We start from the raw sequence: 24,395 nt of genomic DNA, 5'->3' as shown, positions 1-24,395 counted from the left end.
CACTATCATACCTGGTATCAGTGCGCCTAACATTTACTTAACTTGCAGTTACAACAGTCATAGAGCTGGCATAAATGTAAGTGTCTAGATGTGGCAGATATGCAGTAAGTTATGTGAATAAGTGGGAGTCCTGCATATGTGCCAGCCATGTATCACCCTTCAGTACACCCTCCTTGCATCTACATGCTATACCACTTAGGTGCATTGTCACAGAATAGTGCGTAGGCAGAATATTAATATTTATATGCATATGTGCCTATTTGCACGTGTCATTTTCAGTATTCTGTGCACCGATCTGTGTAACACGCATGCAAATGCAAGCGCCCTGTTATAGAATTGCCCTTCACATGCTTATCTTTTCCCCACACCCCTATCCAAATTTTCCTTGCTTTACAACTAAATGTGATGTGTCAATATCCCTCTCTTTTTGAGGCCAATTATTAAATCTAAACCTACCTGTTAGTTTTGTTTTCTTTAGCCCTACCATACAACTTAAGTTGAGTGGGTTATTACCTCCTGCCAGCAGCTGGAGACAAAGAAAAAAAGTCTTGACTCCTCTATAAGAGGCTTTGCAGTTGGAGCACCTCCCAATTGGAAGATCCACTGTTGCTCTATTTGTAGTAACAGATACCATCTATCGTTGCCCCTCATAATTGGCAACTTGCTGCAATACTGGACAGCATAATGCTTCAAAAGTATGCTGTTTAGCAACACAGTGGATCGCTAATGGGGGAAGTTCTCTTGTGGGTCTTAATTGTACTCTTATGTTCCACCAGGCAGATGTTCAGATGACGAGAAGTCTGTCCCACTTAGAGCTTGTTACAGGGATAGATAATACAGTAGATAACATACTCAGACTGACAGATGGTATTAATAAACAGTGTATATTGACCTCTAAGATTTTAAGCTCTCTAGTGACAGAAAAATACCTACTGTACCTGAATGTAACTCACCTTGAGCTATGACCTCAAAAAGGCATGAGCTAAATCCAAAAGCCCTTTTTAAAATATTAAACTCAGAGTTAGTTGTATTCAAAATTTAGAAACATTAAATTGAAATATACTGTATGTTCCTGTTTGTTGGAAAGGTGTTATATACCATAGTCTAAGGGCCCTGTTTACTAAAGCACTAACTTTTTAGCGCGCGCTAACAATAGAGACACCCATTATATTCCTATGGATGTCTCTAGCATTAGCGCTCACTAAAAAGTTTGTGCGCCTACAGCGCAGCTTAGTAAACAGGTCCCTAAATTTTTTATTACCCACTAGGGAAATACATACTTCTAAATGTATTTGTGAAATTCATCTGGAAGCATAAAAGAACCATATCAAGCCCTTTTGATTACTCTTTTACCATCCCTACCACCCTTACTATGATTTAAATGCCAAATTTCTTTTATTAATAGCATAGGAAGTAGCTTGCATTTTATTATTAGCAATAAACATGCATACAGTATTTATTCCCATTATCCAACTTCAGATAGTGTGTGTATTAAAAAAAAATTCTATTTGTCACATTTACTCAAACAAAAAGACTATAAATACAGAAATTTATGAGCATATTCTGTCCCTACAGAGATAACTGTGATTTACATTTTCTAGACAATAAATAACTCTACATTTTATATGGGCTAATTATTAGCGGTGGTCCAAAAAAAAATCACAATCCATTGATTTTCTTGTGTTTACTGAAAACAATTTTAAAGTCTGAGTCACGAAAGACCCACTGAAAAGGCAATTCTACACAAGGTGCTTGATAGGAGCCTATTCCGTAATGAAAAATAGGCACCTACTTTCCTGTACAGAATGCAAGCATGACAGTAAGGCATGTACTTACTGCTGGATTCTAGGCAGTTAGGCGCAAGTACTTACTGCTGGATTCTATATATCGCGCCAAGTGATCTATGCTTAAATCTAAGCATATTCCATAACAATGTGTGTAACTTAATTGGCTTAACAAGCCAATCAGCGTTGTTAACAGCACTTAACAAGCAATAATGAGCACTAATTGGCAATAATTAGAATTTACGCACATAACTCGCTAAGCGTATGCTGTAACTCACTGTACCTAAACTCTGATGCACTCATCCAAAAAGGGCCATGGTTATGGGTAAGGAAATGGGCATTCCCAAATTTAGGTGCACTGTTATACAATATGGCCCAGTCCACATAAATCTATGCGCAGGGATTTACACCATGTTTTCGATGGTGTAAATAGATGTGCGTAGTTGTAGGTGCTGGGATATCAACTATACGTATTCTATATACCACACTTAAATCTTACAGAATACACTTAGGAAAATGATGCCAGCTATAGCACTGGTATTACTACAGGTCTTAAATGCCACAGATACATGCATATTTTATAGTATTCTGTAAGGGACACGTGTAACTGCATCCCACCCTTACTCTGCTCATGGGTAAACCCCCCCCCCTTGCAAATATTCGCTACGCAAGTTACACGTGTATTTACAGAATAGTGCTTAGGTGGAGTAACAACAGATACATATGTGTGCACAAATGCACATATATGCTAGTATTCTAAATATACAGGGCACGATATTCAGCCAGTAGCAGGCAGCGCTTTTGCTGTTCACTGTTGGCATTAAACCCGGATATTCAATGCCAGTCATTTCTGAGGACCGGCACTGATATCCAGGTTTTTTAAACAACTAGAAAGTTAACCTGTTATGTCGATATTCAGTGCTAACTGGTTAACTTTTTAATAATTAAAGATAGGATAGCTATTTACGCGGTTCTATTTGACCGCTAAACTTACCCGGTTAGGTGCTAAATATCAGCGCCTAACCTGATAAGTTGCATCATATAGCCAGTTATGTGCTAGGCACTAACCAGCAATATTCATCGAAAATAACCAATTATCTCCCACTGAATATTAGTGTTTAGATGCCGACATGCTATTTACCCGGTCAGCAGCTGTGTATAGCCAGTTAAATACCTTTGTTTGGGGTGGGGGTGCGGGGGCAAATGTTAGCGCTTATATTATAAAATTGCCCTTGAGTTGGTAAGACAACTGGATACATATACCTAGTGCTCAAACACACATTTTTGGGCCTAAATTTCCAGGTATCTGATTACTGCGCTTCAGGATGGTGATCCTATGAACCATGCTCATAGAAAACTGCCCAGGTTATTGAAGAAGCTCATGATCATGATTCTACATTCTGACATTTTTAGTTCATTTCTACTTATTGTTTATTATATAGATGATATTAGCTTTTACCCCAAAGTACCAAAATCTAATTTAAAGTTATCCTTTATTTAACAAAAAGTAAATAAAAACTGCAGAATATTAGCTGGTCTAGCAATGGTTGACAAACTATTAGAAATATGCATACAGATGATTCCTTATAACTACAAATTTCAGATTTTCTTTTCCTGGTTTTATTTAGTTATTTATTTAACTTGTGGCCGACATCAGCATCTCTCCCTCAGGCGGATGAATCTGTTTGACTTTTTGAAGAATCACTTGAATGTTCTGTGAAGAATAAAGTAAAAGGGATATGTAAACAATAAATATATTTAGAGGTGAGTTAACTGTATCTTTAAATCTACGATTCTAGTTAGCAATGAATACTCAGAGGGAAGTTATCACTGTTGACTTCTGTTAAGATGTGCTATTTTACTGTGAACCCCAGTCATTAGTAACTAGGTCTCATTGAATAAAATGGGACCTGTGGTAAAATAACCTATCTTAACGGTAGCCTGCATTGATAACTACGCTCCTCAGCTCCATAAGCAGTCTTACAGAAACTTAAGTCCCGAAGGGACTTAACATTAAAAGAAAACTGTAGCCCTTACATTCTTTGCAGCATTTCGAAAGTACACAAAAGTAGTAACTAATACGGTGTATCAATTGAGACACAGAGGGCAATATTCAGTTGGCAAATATCTGTTTATCCTTAAACAGATTCTAAGAGAGATATCTGAATAACTCTGGATGTTTGAATATTTTAATTTAATTTAATACAAGGGCTTACAGCCCACAACTTTCAGCAAAAAACTTTTCAAAGTGGGGTACCCCAAAAAACTAGTCCTCCCCAATCATGCCCACCCAAATATCCCAAGACCATGCAAAGCGTAGCATTTAAAATATCCTCAAAAGTCCAAGTTTTGAGCTGCTTCCGGAAAAAGTCCTGAGACAGTTTCAAGTCCTCTGGAAATTCATTCTAAAGCCCCGAAACTGCTTCTTGAACTTTTTTGCCAATAGTCATAGTCACTACTACTACTAATACTATTACTTATCATTTCTATAGTGCTACTAGATGTACACAGTGCTGTACACTAAACATGTAAGAAACAGTCCCTGCTCGACAGAGCTTAAAGTCTAATCAAGACAAACAGGACAAATAAGGGATTATGGAATTTCTTATGGTGGAAACGATAAAACAGTCACAGATACTGAACAATTGAATAGGAGTTAGGAATTAAAAGCAGCCTCAGAAAGGTGGGCTTTTAGCCTAGATTTGAATGCCAGAGATGGAGCTTGACGTACTGACTCAGGAAGTCTATTCCAGGCATATGGTGCAGCAAGATGAAAGGAACGGAGTCTGTAGGATAAGGGTACAGATAAGAGAGATTTACCAGATGAACGGAGTTCCCAGGGAGGAGTATAGGGAGAGATAAGAGTGGAGACATACTGAGAAGCTGCAGTGTAATTGGAAATGGATAGGGAGCCAATGAAGTGACCTGAGGAGAGGGCTAATATGAGCGTAGTGATGCTAGCAGAATATAAGTTGTGCAGCAGAATTTTGAATGGATTGAAGGAGAAAGAGATGTCTTAGTGGGAGACCTGTGAAAAGCAAGTTGCAGTAGCCTTAGCGTGAGGTGATAAGAGTATGGTTGAGGTAGTGTGCTCAGAAAGGAAGGGATGAATTTGGTGATACTATAGAGAAAGAAAAAACAGGTTTTAGCACACTGTTGGATATGTGCAGAGAAAGAGAGAGGGGATTCAAAGAAGACCCCAGAGGTTATTAGCTGAAGAGACAAGGAGGATGAGAGTGTTTTCCACAGAGACAGAGAATGAGGGAAGAGGATTGGTGGGTTTAGGGGGAAAGAATAAGAAGCTGAGTCTGGGCCATGTTTAGTTTCAGATGGTGGTGAGACATCCAAGCAGACAGGCAGGCTGAGACTCGGGCCTGGATTATTTCTGAAATTTCTGGTGTGGAGAGATAGATCTGGGAGTCATCAGCATAAAGGTGATACTGAAAACCATGGGAGGCGATCACAGCACAAAGGGAATAAGTAGAGTTGGAGAAACGAAGAGGTCTCAAGACACAGCCCTGAGGTACACCAACGGATAGTGAGATAGAAATGGAGGAGGATCCACCAGAGCATACTAAAAGTGTGATAGGAGAAAGAAGAAGAAGAAGAAGAAAGCCAAGAAAGAACAAAGCCCAGAAATCCAGGTGAGGACAGCATCAAGCAGTAGGTAGTGATCAACAGTGTCAAAAGCAGCAGATAAATCAAGAAGGATGAGGATAAAATAGAGATCTTTGGATCTGGCCAGGAATAGGTCATTGGAGACTTTAGGAAGGGATGTTTCAGTTGAATGTAGAAGGTGAAAGCCAGATTGAAGTGGATCAAGAATAGCATGAGATGAAAGAAAGTCAAGATAACGTCAAGCAGCACGTTCAAGTAACTTGGATAAGAAAGGGAGGTGGTGCTATTTAACATATTTATAAATGATCTGGAAATCAGAATGACAAGTGAGGTGATTAAATTTGCAGATGACAGAAAACTATTCAAAGTTATTAAAAACACATGCGGACTGTGAAAAATTGTGGAACGACCCTAGGAAATTGGAAGACTGGGCATCCAAATGGCAGATGAAATTTAATGTGGACAAATGCAAATTGATGCACATTGGGAAGAATAATCCGAATCATAGTTACCTGATACTAGGGTACACCTTGGGGGTCAACACCCAAGAAAAAGATTTTGGTGTCATTGTAGACAATATGCTGAAATCTTCTGCCCAATGTGCAGTGGCAGCCAAAAAAGCAAACAGAATGCTAGGAATTATTAGGAAATGGATAGTAAATCTACTATGTCATTCAAGTTCCTTAATGTAATAATACTTGTATCTTCACTCCGGAAATGGCGATCACCATGACGGAACAATATAAGCTACATTGAGCCTGCAAACAGGTGGGAAAATGCGGGATACAAATGCAATAAATAAATAAATAAATAAATACTACTGAGACTATTATAATGCCTCTGTATCACTCTATGGTGCAACTTCACTTTCAGTACTGCGTTCTGTTCTGGTCGCTGTATCTCAAAAAAGATATAGCGGAATTAGAAAAGGTTCAAAGAAGAGAGACCAAAATGATAAAGGGGATGGAATTCCTCTCATACAAGGAAAGGCTAATGAGGTTTGGGTTCTTCAGCTTGGAAAAGAGATGGCTGAGGGGAAATATGATTGAGATCTACAAAATCCTGAGTTGTGTAGAACGAGTAGAATGGAATTGATTTTTTAATCTTTCAAAAAGTACAAAGTCCTGGGGACACTCAAGGAAGTTACATAGAAATACTTTTAAAACAAATAGGAGGAAATATTTATTCACTCAACGAATAGTAAAGCTCTGGAACTCTTTGCTAGAGGATGCAGTAACAGCAGTTAGCATATCTGGGTTTAAAAAAAGTTTGGACAATTTCCTGGAGGGAAAGTCCATAGTCTGCTATTGAGACAGACATGGGGAAGCATGGCAGCATGAAATGTTGCTACTATTTGGGTTTCTGTCAGGCTAGATGGACCACTGGTCTGACCCAGTATGGCTAATCTTACATTCTTATGGGGAGATAGTTGAAAGGGCAGGTAGTGTCCAATGAAGGTTTTTTGAGGAGTGGTGTAACTATGGCATGTTTGAAGGCACCAGGAAGAGTTGCAGTGGAAAGTGAAAGATTGAAGAAATGACATATAGAAGGGATGACAGTAGGAGAAATATTGCTGAGTAGATGAGTGGGAATAGGATTAAAGGAACAGGTAGTCACTTTGGAGGAGGAAAGAAAATGTGCATTTTCCTCTTCAGTGATTTCAGAAAAGGAAGAAAAGGTGGCAGGAGTTGAAGGAGGGTTAACAGAATGGACTGTGGAAAGGAGAGGTGGAGGTGACTTGGTTGTGAAGGTTAATCCTGTGAACCTTGTCATGGAAGTACTCAGCCATAGTCTGAGTAGAAAGTGAAGTGTGTGTGTGTGTGTGTGTGGGAGGGGGGGGGGGGGGGGGTGGTTGGAGGTGAAGGTTCCCAAAGCTGACATACTGCAGTTGCCTTTGTGGTTCACAAATCTTTAAACGCATCCCCAAACAGTGTAGATCTAACTCTCATAAAGCTCCAAAAACCAAAGGACTATAAATAAAATCCAGTCAATCAACAGTCAGCTTGTGGAAGTGAGCATTTTTTTTAAACAATGACCAGCGAGGGAAGAATTAGCCTTGGACATTCGCTGCTGGGCGGCGTCCGGGCACCATCACTGAACATCCAAGGCTAATTGCAAAAGTGCTGACCACTGGAGCTTATGTGGGTCCTAGCTGATATAGACCCGCCTAAGACACTTTATGCGGACTGCGGCTGAATTTTAGCCAGGGCCTGCATAACAAATTCCCCCTCTCTCCCTCCCCTCTTAAGTCAAAGTGAGCCTGAGCATCCCTACCCCTTGTAAAGAGTATGTAGGACAGGCCCCAAAGGAACCCTGGGATAGGCCCGAATACCCCCGTTATAGGCAGGCATTCCCCAGGAAAAAACTAGAAATAAAGAACTACAACTCCCAGCATGCCCCAAGGGAGATTGGGGATAAGAGAAACTATCTGCATTCCCAGGAGTCTCCAGAGGAGGGCCGCAGGGGAAGGAATAAGGCTGATTCTCCAACCTGGTGGAAGAGGTGGTGGAACAGGTGGGTGGAGAAAGAAGAGCCACCAAAGATCTTTAATGAAAGAAAGGGTGAGCAGCTGGGAGAAGGGCGGGGCGAGGAGAATATGGATTGGGCTCCTGAGGAGAGAGAGGCAGAGAGTGAGCCTTGCCCTATGGAGTTGACTGAACCGGAGAACACCCTGGAAGAGCCGATGGACTTTTCAGCTCTGGCTCAGCGAAAGCCAAGGAAGTAGCGGGGCCAAGCCGGGTCAAGCGGGAGGAGGTCAGGTAGGAGTATGACTGACCAAGAGGGTGGGACCCTAGGCTTTGAGCCCGCGCAGAGCCACTGTGTTTTGAAAGCCTGGCTAAACTGAGCTGTGTTTTGCAAGCTTGGCTAGAACTGAACTGTATTTTGAAGCTTGGCTAGGAATGAACTGTGTTTTGAAAGCCTAGCTAAACTGAGCTGTGTTTTGCAAGCTTGGCTAGAACTGAACTGTGTTTTTTTGAAAGCCTAGCTGGACTGAGCTATGTTTTTTGAAGCTTGGCTAGAAGTGAACTGTGTTTTGAAAGCCTAGCTGGACTGAGCTGTGTTTTGTAAAGCTTGACTAAAAGTGAACTGGGTTTTGGAAAAACCCGCTACACTGAACAGGGTATTTGTTTTTTTTTATTATGTGCTGCTACTCTCCCCCAGGAGGGAGGGAGAGGCAGCAGCTGTGGAAGCCGGGACTGGGAAACTAACCGGCTTGAGAAAGGTGAACGATAACTGTGCTTTATTTTGTGTTTTGGTGCCACAACTGAGGGAAGGAGGGAAACCCCTTTTAGGCACTAAAAAGCTGCATTGTTCTGAGGAGGGAAAAAGGAGCAGTACTGGAAGGTGTTCTTCAGGCTGTGGAGAGCTGCAACCGCTGAGAAAAGAGGATCCACTTTACACCCTGTAGCCCCCACCTCTGGGCCTACTCCGAATACTCCTGGCGGTCTATGGAGATCATAGGGACAGAAGCAATGCCCACTTGTGACCCCTAGTAGCAGTCTCATGGTACTCCTGCCAGTATGACCCCCTTAGATCACCAGGGATATTCGAGATAGGTCTGGGGGATCTATGTGAATAGGGGGTAAGGGAGGGGGCTTGGGCCCAGGCTTTCTTTGTCTTCGGGAGGATGGAGGGGGTTTGGGACTGGGAAGGGGGAGGCGGAACCCAGAAACCCTGATCCTACTTCCTTGAAGCTAACCGGGCAGCGGGCAATATACAAACTAGTACCTGATTAGTTCAGCAGTTGAAACTTTAGCTGCTTACTTAATTGGTAAGAGGTATGAATATTGCCACTAACTGGTTAAATAACAGCTCCTCCCAGGCTCCACCTGCAGACCTCACCTGCATTGACCAGCCAGTGCAGGGGCAGTTTGTTGTGATATTAGCAGCACTGTTTGGATTAGTGCTACCTGGTTAAATCACTTCGAATATCAGATGGCAGATTTCCACAGGTAACCAGTGTAATGCATAAAATGAAGTTGTAACCCAATCCCAGAAAGTATTTTATGTCACCATTTATGAAGTGAAATTCTGAATTCTTTGCAACCTTTTCAAAACACATTTTGATAGTTACAGGTAAACAGCATTACGATAGTCTAGACAACTCAACACCATTGCCTGGAACACTGTGTGAAAATCTTGGTTGCAAATAACAGCGTAATTGCTAAATCACCTTCAATTTTATCCATGCCATGGCTATCACTTGAGCTATTTGGGATTCAAGCAAAAGTGATGAAGAAAGCAGCACATCCAGGGGTAAATTCAAGAAATTGCATCTAAAGTTAGGTGCCCCAACACAACACACTAAGGGCCAGATTCTATATAGTGTGCCTGAAAAATCTGCATGGAACACAATTTTGCCTAAGCGTATTCTAAAGTGGCACCCAGATTTAGGCACGGTATATAGAATACGCTTAGTTGATATCCTTGTGCCTAAATCTACATGCTTCCATTTATACCAGTGAAAATGTGGCATAAATCCTGGTGGGTAGATTTACACGCAGTGGGCCATATTCTATAACTATGTGTATAAATTTTGGAATGCCCATGAATCGCCCATAACCACGTCCCTTTTGAACTGTGTGTTTTAGAATTTAGGCGCCGTTCATTACAGAATGCACTTAGTAAGTTGTGTGCAAAAATTGTAATCATTGCCAATTAGTGCTCATTATTGCTTGTTAAGTGCTGTTAACTGCTGATTGACTTGTTAAGCCAATTAAGTTACAGGCATTGTTAAAGGATTTCGACGCAGACCTCTAGGCACGCTATGTAGAATCTGGTAGTAAGCACAAATTCTATAATGGCAACTATGCATATAATTGCTGTTTTAGAACACTAGTGTAAATGTCCACATGTGCAACTTTTGGCGCAAGCACTTACGCCAGCTCAATGGTTGGTGTAAGTGTGCACGCCTAAATGATGTCAGATTTGCACTTAAGTGATAGTATACTATAACCTGTGCGTGCTCATTCTGGGCATGTCCCTGATTCGGCCATGCCCCTCTCATATCCACATCCTCTTTGAAGTTGTGCATGGCAGATTTTGCTTGTACAACTCCTAGAATACTGACTAAAAGGCACTTGTGGGTGTAACTGCTAATTGGTGCCAATTAGCAGCAATTAATGGCCTATTATTGCTCAAGGGCACCACTTAGCTCTTCATTATTAAGTTAATTAATGTACTCAAATGACCTCTTTCTATAATTTGCATGCACAAATTTCCGTGAAAAATGTAAATTTGGGTGCCTATCTGGCTTATTTTCGAAAGGGATCGCCGACGATCTTCCGACACAAATCGGGAGATGGCCGGCGATCTCTCAAAAGCGGCCAAATTGGTATAATCGAAACCCCCTTTTTTGACACCATCACCGCTTTCCTATCGCCGAGCCAGCAAAAGTTCAAGGGGGCATGTCGGCGGCGTAGCGAAGGCAGGACATGGGTGGGCATGGGCTTGGCTAACAGATGGCCGGCTTCAGCACATAATGGAAAAAACAAAAGCGGCATTATTTCACCGGTTTGACTTGGTACTTTTATTTTCACGACCAAGCCTCAAAAAGGTGCCCCAACTCACCAGATGACCACCGGAGGGAATGGGGGATGACCTCCCTGTACTCCCCCAGTGGTCACCAACCCCCTCCCATACTAAAAAAACAAAAATAAAAACCTTTTTTGCCAGCCTGTATGCCAGCCTCAATTGTCATACCCAGCTCCCTGACAGCAGTATGCAGGTCCCTGGAACAGTTTTTGTTGGCTGCAGTGGACTTCAGGCAGGCGGACCCAGGTCCATCCCCCCCTACCTGTTACACTTGTGGTGCTAAGTGTTGAGCCCTCCAACCCCCCCCCCCCCAAAATGCACTCTACCCACATGTAGGTGCCCCCCTTCACCCATAAGGGCTAAGGTAATGGTGCAGAGTTGTGGGGAGTGGGTTTTGGGGGGATTTGGGGGGCTCAGCACCCAAGGTAAGGGAGCTATGCACCTGGGAGCTATTTGTATATATTTTTTAAAATTTTTAGAAGTGCCCCCTAGAGTGCCCGGTTGGTGTCCTGGCATGTCAGGGGGACCAGTGCACTACAAATGCTGGCTCCTCCCACGACCAAATGGCTTGGATTTGGCTGGGTTTGAGATGGTCGCCATTAGTTTCCATTATCGGCAAAAACCAATGGCGGCCATCTCTAACGCCGACGATCTCTAAGGGCGGCCCAAATTTTGAGATTTGGCCGGTCCCGACTGTATTATCAAAATGAAATATGGCTGGCCATCTTGTTTCGATAATACAGTCGGGTACACCGCTTAATGGGGCTGTCATTGGAGATGGCCGCCCTTGTAGATGGGTGCCCCCGTTCGATTATGTCCCTCCACGTGAACTATCTAAAAGACACCTACTTATACCTGCTTTTAGGTGCCTATAGGTGTATTTTCAAAGCACTTAAACTTACAAAGTTCCATAGGTTACTATGGGATCCTTTTACTAAGCCACAGTAAGAAGTGGCTTGTGGTAGTGTAGGCGCGTGTATTTGCATCTACAAAAAAATGGGTTTTTTAATGGGACAGAAAAAGGGCCTGTGGTAAAAATGAAACCAGCATGTGCTCAAAACTGGCCTGAGCCCTTAATGCCAACCATTGATCTAGCGATAAAGACTGGCTGGTGCGCGCCAAGTGCTGATTACAGTGCATAGGAGAAAATAAATAAATAAATCATCCAGGCATTATATGGGCACGCGCCAAAGCTGAAATTACCACCAGGAGGGTGCGCTGACCTGGTGGTAGTCTCATTTTGGCGTGCACTGCACGCACGTAGAGCCTACTGCAGCTTAGTAAAAGGGCCCCTATGCAGCTCTGTAAGTCTAAGTGCTTTGAAAATACACTTCCACATAACTTTGCAAGTCTAAGTGCTTTGAAAATGAGCCCCTATCCCCAGGATTCTGTATTTCATGCCTCGATTTTTGCACAGAACTCGGTGTATTCCATAACAATGTGCATAGCTTAACTAGTTAAGCTAATCAGCGCTGATAATTGGATGTTAACAAGCAATTATCAGCACTAATTTGCATTAATTAGAATTTATGCGCACTACTTGCTAAGTGTATTCTGCCATGTGGTGTGTGTACATTCTAAGTCGCAAAGTTAAAAGGTGGGCATGGTTATGTAAGTGGAATGGGCTGGTCGTAGGCATTTCTAAAATCTTTGCGTGTTGTTATAGAAGCTCTGTTGAGCAGGGACTGTCTCTTCATGTTCAAGTGTACAACGCTGCGTACGTCTAGTAGTGCTATAGAAATGATAAGTAGTAGTACACCCGCTCCACAGCTTATTTAGGCATTGGGATTTATACCAGGTTTTAGGTGGCGTAATTGACCATGACTAAATTTAGTCATGCAGACCAGCACTTGGCATGTTGTATAAAGTATGCCTAAATTAAAGTGTACTTTATAGAATACCCTTTGATTTCCATGTGGAAATCGAGGCGTGATACATAGAATCTAGACCTATGTGTCTTTATAAAATAGGCTCAAACCGTGCACAGATCCTTCCACGCAATTTACACCCTGCTCCAAATCAGGTGTTTGGAGCAGATACTCTGTACATGTGCATTTTATAAACTATCTTAATATTTATCAACTGCTTACTCCCTACAAAAGCTCAAAACAACTTAGATAAAAGTACAAAAGAATCCCATCACAGTCTGTAACGTGATGAGATTCTACTGTATTTTTATGTAAGCTGCTTTGGACCTTTGTAGGAGTAAGCGGCTGATAAATACTGAGATTAGATTAGATTAGATTAAACTACAGAGTCAATATTCAACCAATGGCGGACAGTGATTTTTTGGCTGCTACCAGCACTATCCCTAGATATTTAATTCCGGGCCATGTCTGGGCACCAGCATTGAACATCTAGTTATACAAAGCCAGATAACAGGTATCCAGTTATGTGTGATATTCAGAATGTAACCAGATAAACTAAACTGGATAATGAAAGGACTGTGTTTTATGCAGTCCTATTTATCTGGTTAAGTGTTGAGTACTGGCACTTAACTGGATAGGTGCTGACTCACGAGGGAGGGAGCGATGCTGGATCTGGTGCTCACAAATGGGGATAGTGTGTCAAATGTCCGAGTGGGTGCACACCTGGGAAGCAGTGACCATCAAACGGTTTGGTTTGATATAACGGCTGAAGTGGAGGGCGGCCACTCTAAACTCAAAGTCTTGGATTTCAAGCGTGCTGACTTTAGTAAAATGGGGGAATACCTGAGGAAGGAGATGATGGGCTGGGAGGACGTACATGAAGTGGAAGGGCAGTGGTCCAGGCTGAAAGAAGTAATAAATAGGGCCACAGACCTTTATGTAAGGAGAGTAAATAAAAGCATGAGAAAAAGGAAACCGATATGGTTCTCCAAGCAAGTGGCTGAGAAAATAAAGGCTAAAGAGTTAGCGTTCCAGAAATATAGAAAATCTCAAGAGGAGGAACACGGGGAGGAATACCGGATGAAACTGAAAGAAGCCAAGAGAGAGGTACGTCTGGCGAAGGCGCAAGCGGAAGAACAAATGGCTAGAAATGTAAGGAGGGGCGACAAAAATTTCTTCAGGTATATTAGTGAAAGAAGAATGACTAAAAAGGGAATTGTGAGACTAAAAGATACAGCGAACCGCTATGTAGATAATGATGAAGAAAAAGCCAATTTGCTAAATAGATACTTTTGTTCTGTTTTCACTGAAGAAAATCCTGGAGAAGGACCGCGAGGGACTGGCAAAAGTACACCTGAGAATGGAATGGATATAGCACCGTTCATGGAAGAGAGTGTGTATCAACAACTTGGAAAGCTAAAGGTGGACAAAGCCATGGGACCGGACGAGAACCACCCCAGAATATTGAGGGAGCTCAGAGAGGTTCTGGCAGCTCCTCTTAAAGATTTGTTTAATAAATCCTTGGAGACGGGAGAGGTTCCGAGGGACTGGAGAACGGCGGAGATGGTCCCTCTTCACAAAAGTGGTGATAGGGAAGAAGCTGGAAACTACAGGCCGGTAAGCCTCACTTCGGTTATTGGAAAAGTAATGGAAACCATGCTGAAGGAAAGGATAGTGAATTTCCTAGAAGCCAATAAGTTGCAAGATCCGAGACAACATGGTTTTACCAGAGGGAAATCGTGCCAAACGAATCTCATTGAATTCTTTGATTGGGTAACTGGAGAATTGAATCATCGACGTGCTATAGACGTAATCTACTTAGATTTTAGCAAAGCTTTTGACACGGTTCCCCACAGGAGGCTCTTAAATAAACTAGATGGGCTGAAGATAGGTCCTGAAGTGGTGAACTGGATTAGGAACTGGTTGACGGACAGACGACAGAGGGTGGTGGTGAATGGAGTTCGCTCGGAGGAGGGAAAGGTGAGTAGTGGAGTGCCTCAGGGATCGGTGCTGGGGCCGATTCTGTTCAATATATTTGTGAGTGACATTGCCGAAGGGTTAGAAGGTAAAGTTTGCCTATTTGCGGATGATACTAAGGTTTGCAACAGACTGGACACCCGGGAGGGAGTGGAAAGCATGAAAAGGGATCTGAGGAAGCTAGAAGAATGGTCTAAGGTTTGGCAATTAAAATTCAATGCGAAGAAATGCAAAGTGATGCATTTAGGGAGTAGAAACCCACGAGAGACTTATGTGTTAGGCGGGGAGAGTCTGATAGGTACTGAGGGGGAGAGGGATCTTGGGGTGATAGTATCCGAGGATCTGAAGGCGACGAAACAGTGTGACAAGGCGGTGGCCGTAGCGAGAAGGTTGCTAGGCTGTATAGAGAGAGGTGTGATCAGCAGAAGAAAGGAAGTGTTGATGCCCCTGTACAAGTCGTTGGTGAGGCCCCACCTGGAGTATTGTGTTCAGTTTGGAGGCCTTACCTTGCGAAGGATGTTAAAAAAATGGAAGCGGTGCAAAGAAAAGCTACGAGAATGGTATGGGATTTGCGTTCCAAGACGTATGAGCAAAGACTTGCTGACCTGAACATGTATACCCTGGAGGAAAGGAGGAACAGGGATGATATGATACAGACGTTCAAATACTTGAAAGGTATTAATCCGCAAAAAAAATCTTTTCTGGAGATGGGAAGGCGGTAGAACGAGAGGACATGAAATGAGATTGAAGGGGGGCAGACTCAAAAAAGATGTCAGGAAGTATTTTTTCACGGAGAGGGTGGTGGATGCTTGGAATGCCCTCCCGCAGGAGATGGTGGAGATGAAAACGGTAACGGAATTCAAACATGCATGGCATAAAGGAATCCTGTGCAGTAGGAATGGATCCTCAGAAGCTTAGCAAAAATTGGGTGGCAGAGCAGGTGGGGGAAGAGAGGTTGGTGGTTGGGAGGCGAGGATAGTGGAGGGCAGACTTATACGGTCTGTGCCAGAGCCGGTGATGGGAGACGGGACTGGTGGTTGGGAGGCGGGAAATACTGCTGGGCAGACTTGTACGGTCTGTGCCCTGAAAAAGGCAGGTACAAATCAAGGTAAGGTATACACATATGAGTTTATCTTGTTGGGCAGACTGGATGAACCATGCAGGTCTTTTTCTGCCGTCATCTACTATGTTACTATGTTACTATGACTCTACCCCTGGACAGCCCACAAAATAGCCGGTTTCAGCTGAGGCACTAACTGGGTATATTCAGTGGAACTGATCAGTTAAGCACTGCTGAATATACTTGGTTAGCCCTATACAAGTGGTTTAAATTGCTTTGAATATCAACCCCTATGCATGTATATTGCAACTCCACCTCAACTATGTCCAGACTATACCCACGGAATGCTTATGCACAGAATGCCTAAAAGTAGACACACTCTTGTGATGGCTTACCATTTTTGCATCTATACCTACGTGTGATTTTTTAAGAGCGGTCTTCCAAGTGTAAAATATGATCTTTAGCATATGATATCACCCTCATTCCTATGGAAAACTATACTACTTACAGGAAGTTTGTACTGTTGATAGTTTTCAATCATATCTTGAATGAAAGGATGCTTCAAAAGATCTTTAAGAGGAACTGATTGGAGATTCCGTGAGCTGAAGCTCTTGTATACCTCTGTTAATTGCTTCAAGAAAATGAGTAAGAATTATTAATAGCGCATTAAAAAAAATAACAGACTGAAACACTGTCAGCTGGACATATAATTAAAAATGTCCATTAAAACTGCCTCATTACAGATGTCTTAATAAAAGATGAAAGGGGTAAATGTATAGATATGTGCAAGGGTGCAAAGGATACACATGGTTTTCTCTGTTGGATCTTCAAAGAAAAAAGTATGTGCGTACTTCTGCTTTGAAAATTACCCTGAAAAAAACATGCACTTTCACCTGCTATTTGGGGAGCACATTTTTTTCTGGGTTAAAATACATACATATATTTAAAGTTTCAAAATTTGTATGTATATGCAAACCATTCCACACCACTGCATGTGGGAACTCATCTTCAAACAGTGGCAAACTTACACATATACAGGTTGTAATGCATAGGTTTATCTGAATATATCAGATGGGCAAATTTGATAACAGAAAATAGTAAATACAAAATACATGACATTTAATTTTAACATTAAGCAACAAAAAGGTGCACTCATGTACACTGATATGCCAAATGACATAATATTTCATCACCACAAACCATAGCAACTTCCCATATAAATAGCATCCTTATTAATAAGTACGTAAGTATTGCCATACTGGGACAGACCGAAGGTCCATCAAGCCCAGCACCCTATTTCCAACAGTGGCCAATCCAGGTCACAAGTACCTGGCAAGATCCCAAAACAATACAATACATTTTATGCTGCTTATTCTAGAAATAAGAAATGGATTTTCCCCAAGTCCATAATAATAATAGTCTATGGACTTTTCCTTTAGGAAGATATCCAAACCTTTTTTAAACCCCGATAAACTAACTGCTTTTACTACATTCTCAGGCAATGAATTCCAGAGTTTAATTACATGTTGAGTGAAGAAATATTTTCTCTGATTCGTTTTAAATTTACTATTTTCTAGCTTCATTGTGTGCCTTCTAGTCCTAGTATTTTTGGAAAGAATAAACAAGCGATTCATGTCTACCCTTTTCCACTCCACTCAGTATTTTATAGACCTCTATCATATCTCCCCTCAGTCATCTTTTCTCCAAGCTGAAGAGCCCTAGTCATTTTAGCCTTTCCTCATAGGGTAGTTGTCCCATCCCCTTCATCATTTTTGTCACCCTTCTCTGTATCTTTTCTAATTCCACTATATCTTTTTTGAGATGTGGTGACCAGAATTGCACACAATATTTGAGGTATGGTCGCACCATGGAGTGATACAAAAGCATTATAACATTCTCATTTTTGTTTTCCATTCCTTTCCTAATAATGCCTAACATTCTATTTGCTTTCTTAGCCACCGCAGTCACACACTGAGCAGAGAGTTTCAATGTATCATCAACGAAGATGCCTAGATCTCTTTCCCAGTTGGTGACTCCTAATGTGGAACCTTGCATTACATAACTATAATTCAAGTTCCTCTTTCCCACATGCATCACTTCGAATGTGGGAAAGTGATTAAATTAAAACTACTCCAGTGAACAGTAAACACCAGTAAAGTACAATTCATAAATATCTTATCCAAATAATGACCTAAAAAGAACTTATTGTGATGCACAAGCTAGATAGGTTATTTGGTGGAGGAGGGGGGGAGAGATGAGGGAAGAAGTTATCAAATCACACTGGGATTTTAAGTCACGTTAATGCCCTTTAACATGACAAAGGGCTCTAAAACAGCTTGTCTTGCCCTACTATGATGATATTTAGGTGACAGTGGGTTACATAATAATGAGATGCAATCTCTCTCCTTCAGGTTTTGCAGCTCATCTTTCACCTCATTCTCTCTCTCTCTCTCTCTCTCTCTCTGGAAGTCTGGTCAACCTCCTTGATGTTGGAGGGGGTCAAACCGGCCTCTTAAAAACCTGAGTTCAAGCCACTGATACAATCCAAGGGACTCAATAGAGCATGTCTTCATTTACTACATCCTCTTTGTTGAAATCAGCAGTCTTCAATGATAAGCTCAACAGAAGAATTGACAACCGGCTTATTTGGATCCTTGCTTGACACAATGTTTCTGCTTTGATAACATAAACATGCAGAGTTCTGCAGCCAGTCTTTCAGACCCATGCTATCCCTGGAGGTGACTCATCAGCAGCAATGTTAGTACATTGGTGGTGGAGAAATCCCTGGGAGACATGAATGTTGGTGTCTACACAGCCACATTCCATAGCTGCCTCTACTGAAGGTCTGCTGTTCAGCTAGGTGTAGTGTCAGATCTCGCTGGAATTATTTTCTGAATCAGACCATTCCTAGGACTCTGAATATGAGCCTGCAGAAGTCTCTGAAAAAGAGAACTCCATCAACTTACTCACAGACTCCTTTCCAATGAACGAAAGGAAACTGTCTCTTCTAAAGAACTTTTTCACTGATTTTCATGGAAATGGCTGATGCTACTCAATTTTAGTTAGAGATGGAGAGGGAATCTGGGGCAGAAATGTTGAACATCCTCAAATTCTTCAATTTCCCCTTCCTCCCTAAAGGTGTAAATTTGCCTGTTTACAAAATCCTTAAGGATATGCAGATGAAAATGTGGGAGACCCTCTATGCATCCCATTAATAAGAAGGTGGACTCAATAGCTCCCACACAATTCAGTGGCGGTCTAATCCATACTCAAGAAAACCAAAAGTTACAAGTTACACTCTTTGATGCCTATGGGGAAGGATGCTGAGACTTGAGTCTGTTATGAGAAAAGATTTCCAGAATGCTGTGCTCTTGAGTAGAGGAGGAGCCTAATGGTTAGTGCAGCAGCTTTGATCCTGGCAACCTGGGCTCAATTCCTACTGCAGCTCCTTATGACCTTGAGCAAGTCACTTAACCCTCCATTGCCCCAGGAAGAAAATACCTGCATATAATGTGTACATCACTGTGTACATGTAGTAGCACTATAGAAATGATTAGTAGTAGTAATTCATTTATGAGCATGATTTATGTTGTTTTTATCAAGTTTGTTGATCTACATGTTTTCATGTGTTAATAGACCCCGACACAGGCAAGGTGCTGAAACACAGTCTGTGTTGTGTTTTCTGCAATAAACTACTTTATCTTGCCAAGATTTCTGAGGAGTCTTCTGGTTTTGTCCATTGTTTTGGTTTGTGTATTGTTTATGGTGATTGTGATGTTGCTACATCTCTATTTTATTTTTAGGGCCAATTTACTAATCCATGTGTGCTAACCCAAAATAAATTAAGTGTAATCCATTTTGACTTTAATGTGAGTTACTAGGTTTTAGTGAACAGCTGTGTTAAAGGCCAGTTATTAACATGCTATATAAATACTTTGTAAGCAATAACATATGGTAGGTGTTATACAATACAAGGTTGAAATGTTTTACTTATATAGCTTGAAGAACATCATTATACTGTAAAAGATAGTGGCACTAAAAAATGTGCCTGTCTGCTTTCCAAATATAAACAGGTAACTTTTGATCTTAATCAAGGTTTTAAAAGGAAATTTAAATGTTCAAAATTCAATGTGGTTTATTATCTGGCAAGAAAAAACTACATTTTTTGGCAAAATAATATATTTAAAAACCAGCAGATTTTAATTTTAGTTTGAAGAGTTTTCCATGCTGCAAACAGAAACATCCATAAAGCGGACAATGATGTTAGCATATCCTGAATAAGGCAGGATAATCTGTACCCAAAACCCCTAGATTCTGAGTAGGTTGCTCAAATTTGATCCCAGATCCATTCCTAAACTAATTAGTCAATCAGGTGCTATCAATTATTGGAGTTAACAAGCATTTAATTGGCAGTAATTAGGAGTTACACACAGATCTTGCCCTGTGCCCTATTTTATAACATGTGTGCCTAAATTTCATAGCACACAACTCCAAAGGGGCCTTGACCATGTGAAGGGCATGGGCATATCAGGAGTAGTCCCAGAATTTAGGTGTGGTGCTACAGAATATCTGCCTTTGCGTGCCTAACTGCTATTATTAGGCGTAAGCATTTACACTAGATTTGGCAGGCGTAAATGCTTGCTCCCAAAGTTAGGTGCAAAATGTGCTAAAGCTTGCATTTATTTATTTATTTAAAAACTCATATTCTACTTAATCCATATTTCTTAGTGGATTACACTTTTTTTTTTGAGGAGGTATGTCAAGTTAGCTCAGGTTAACGCGGGAGCCGTTATCTCATGGCTGTGATCTAATCTAACATTAGTACAGGCCAAATATTGAAAAAATAGAAAATTGCCCCTTTTCATTGCTGCAGTAAAATGTCCTTAGTGTGTGGGAAAGACTCGCATAAGAGTTTGCTAAGGCCATTTCTTAGCAAAAGGACTCCAAGCGCCTGTTTGCTTGCATTAAAGAAGAGTTGGAAACTAAGGGACCCTTTTACTAAAGTTTAGTGTGTGCTAATGGACATTAGCGTGTACTGTGCCATGTGGCCCGTAGGTATAAAATAGGATGTGTAGCATTTAATGCACACTAATTCCATTACTGCATGCTGGGGTCCTTTTACCAAGCTGTGGTAAAAGGGGGCCTGCGCTGGCATCAGCAAGTGTTTTTGACGCATGCTGAGGCCCCCTTTTACCACAACGGGTAAAAGGCTGTGTTTTAAAAAGAAAAGAAATGGCCATGCGGCAAGTGAACTACTTGCCATACGGCCATTTCATGGGGGGGAGGGGGATCACTGACCGCCACCCACTGAGGTGGCAGTAAGGGCTTCCATTCTAACCTGCACACTGCCCGATTACCACCAGGTAAACACTGGAATTACAAAAATAAAATATTTTCGTAGTGCCGGAAGTGGTGCGCGCTGGGGGTTGGATCTACCACCGGGCTGCTGCAGTAGCCTGGTGGTAGCTCCAGATTATCAAGCGGTAAGCCCATGTTGGGCTTACCACCGCTTCGTAAAAGACCCCCACAAAGCTTCAGTACAAGGGCCCCTATGAGTTAGAGTCTACTCCTGATGAATGTTGATGCGATTTAACTCATAGTCTGTGTCCTGTATATGGCAAGACAGATTGGGATAGGCTGGAGAGGACTTCAACAGCAACTCCAGTAGTTGGAAAGTAAGGACAGTGCCGGATGGACTTCTTTGGTCAATGTCCCAAAAATGGCAAAGAAAGACCAAGATCAAGCATTTTATACCACATTCATTACTGGTTTAATCATGAATTGATAATGAGTGTGACTGTTGGGCAGACTGGATGAACCGTTCAGGTCTTTATCTCTTGTCATCAACTATGTTATTATGTTAATATGTATTGGCACAGTAAGGGAAAAGTAGACAGGCTCTGATGACATAATTCTTTCTTGCTTCAAGATAGCATAAATGTTCTCAGCTGCAGTACAGATTGTTCTTCAAAGTCGTTTAGTTCTAAAGTAATTGTCTTGCCAGGGGTACTTCAAGAAAATAACATCTCAGCAGAGAGGCTTATAATAACACTGAAATTAAATTACCCTCTCACCCTTAGAACAAAGAAGATGCACCCTGAGGATCAATGATGAACTTTGGTTTACAGTGCTATTACAACAATAATCAGGCAACTAGAGCAGAGGTCTGGATTTTCTTTAGGTAGTGTGACGTACCTCTTCAAAATTGGTTTCTTCCTTACACACAGAGGAAAATCTATGTTTTTCTGCATATATTTTTGTTCCATACATAAAAACTTTGAGTAAAGCAGGACGAGTGACTTTTCCTGTGTAGAGTCTATCCAGGATGTCATTATCTATTTCTGAAAGTTGTTCATTTGACTGATGAATATTATCAATAGGAGAAAGAATAAAGAAAAAAATATATTAGAAGCCAATATTTCAGTAATTCAGACAGTTTACAATAAAATTTTCAATTGCTGGACCATTATTGTGGAACCAGCTTCCCATAAATATAAGAACAACTGTAGACACAAAGCAATTTAAGAGACTTTAGAAAAATCATTTGCTTGTTAAAGCTTATGGTAGTACTACAAAAAGGGTTGCCAACTAGCTCTAGATTCATCTGACAGGATTGATTCAGTCCTGGGCTTACCCTAATGAATGCAGGGACTTGTAGTCTGGCTTTTCTTAGAGAATCCAATGGGGAAATCAGAACCACAATGGGGTAAAGCTAGGACTGGATCAACCCAGTCAGGCGAATCTGGATCTAGCTGGCAATCCTAACTACAAATTAAAGAATGATGCAACAGGTATAACTAGGAATATGGATAAGAAAGAACCAGGCACACCCATTAAAGGGGGGCCGACCACAACCGGGCTGAAGGCCAGCAAAGACAGAAGTGTGGGGGAGGGTACAGGGAGGGCCTAGCTAGAGAGCAGAGGTAGTAGTGGGAGGGAAACAAGGGGTAGCAAGGGGAGGGGGCAGGAAAAAAGGGGAGGAGCAAGGGAGGAGGAGAGAGGAATGTGAACTGCACAGGAAGTCCTTTTGAATTTGGAAGCAGGAGAAGAGCAACCCTGGGCAGCAGCTCCTGAAATTTTTACAGGCACATGTTTTGTGTCTGCCCTGGGCAGAGCTTGTGCAGAGTACAGCCAAAGAAGCTCTTACAGCAGAGCACGATATTCCAGCAAATTGAGAACAAATTTTACGGTATGTAGACATTTAAAACTTTGTGCAGCTGCAAGGCATTTTAGCTTTCTCCTGCCGACCCCCATTTAGTTTTTCCAGGATGGCCGGCCATCTCGGGTTAGCTGCCTATCTCACGGCATTACGTGCACTAGGCTAGAGTCCCATATACGCTGCCCATGGCACATGGCAGATGGGTTTGCCACAGCGCGGTTGCCATTTTTGGCCGGCCATGCAGTGCTCACAATCTGCAGTGCATAGCACGGCACTGAGGCAAGACTAGGAAGACCTTGTGCACAGTACTGAACCGAGGCGCAAACGATCTCAGGGAGACGAAAACACCTTTAATGGTACGTCATTTTTGCTCTTCTCCTGCCTCAGCGGCACACCGCACGTTAAGATGCGATGATGGCCGGCCACTAATAATTGGCCGACAGTTACGCACTATACGGCAACGGACCTTCGAGCCCCGTTGTGGCTGGCCACGCCGGGTTATCTAATTTGAAAAATTAATGCGTTATAAGCTGTCCATGCCAATACGGCGACGGACCTTAAAACCCGTTATGGCCATTGATTGTTCTACAGGCACACGTGTCTAGGCCCATTTCGGTTGATCCGGCAGACCTAGTGCATAGCACGGCACTGAGGCACGACTTGGAAGACCTTGTGCACAGCACTGATCCAAACGCAAACGATCTCAGGGAGACGAAAACATCTTTAATGGTACGTCATTTTTGCTCTTCTCCTGCCTCAGCGGCACACTGCATGTTAAGATGCGGTGATGGCCGGCCAATAATACTTGGCCGACAGTTACGCGCTATACGGCAATGGACCTTTGAGCCCCGTTGTGGCTGGCCACGCCGTGTTATCAAATTCGATAAATTAATGCGGTATAAGCCGTCCATGCCATTACGGCGACGGACCTTAAGCCCCGTTATGGCCGGCCACACCAGATTTTCGATGTAATGCGGCAAAAATGAGTGCAGTATAAATCGCTCATGCTGTATAAGCCGCCCAGGCCACGCAGAGCTATACAAGCCCCATTGTGGTCTGCCACGCCGTGTTATCTAATTCGGTAAAATTTAGTGCGGTATAAGTTGCCCATGTTGTATAAGCTGCCCATGTCACGCAGCACTACGGCCATGCTGTGTTTTCTACTCGGTCGACTACGCTTCATCCTAAACGTTACTTACCGGCGCCATGTCTGTATGATTGGCCTGCCATGCGATATTTGAGATGCGGGTTTTTGCAGAAACGTCCACATTGCGATCCTCGCTAGTCAGGGTCTTCTCTTGCGGGCCACTTAGGGGGAGTCCCAAATTGGCGGGACATGCGCTTCGCTACGCGTTGTAATTGCCCGCCCATACAGTCGGCCATTAACCTACAGA

General features: G+C 42.2%; 1 protein-coding gene across 1 annotated transcript in view; it reads right to left on the bottom strand.

Moving 5' to 3' along the window:
- Positions 1-2,697: 2,697 nt before the first annotated feature.
- SPEF2 (sperm flagellar 2) overlaps positions 2,698-24,395 on the bottom strand; it is a gene marked incomplete at its 5' end in the record, with an annotated part of 550,273 nt that continues 528,575 nt past the window's right edge. Inside the window, 3 exons of the mRNA XM_030191922.1 lie at positions 2,698-3,498; positions 16,351-16,473; positions 22,038-22,202. Coding sequence (XP_030047782.1) covers positions 3,421-3,498; positions 16,351-16,473; positions 22,038-22,202 — 366 coding nt within the window. The remainder of the gene's footprint in view (positions 3,499-16,350; positions 16,474-22,037; positions 22,203-24,395) is intronic.

Source organism: Microcaecilia unicolor, chromosome 2 (genome assembly GCF_901765095.1).
Source record: "Microcaecilia unicolor chromosome 2, aMicUni1.1, whole genome shotgun sequence".
Taxonomy (NCBI): domain Eukaryota; kingdom Metazoa; phylum Chordata; class Amphibia; order Gymnophiona; family Siphonopidae; genus Microcaecilia; species Microcaecilia unicolor.
The sequence above is the reverse complement of the archived record's forward strand: the minus strand, read 5'-3'. Positions and strand labels throughout refer to the sequence as shown.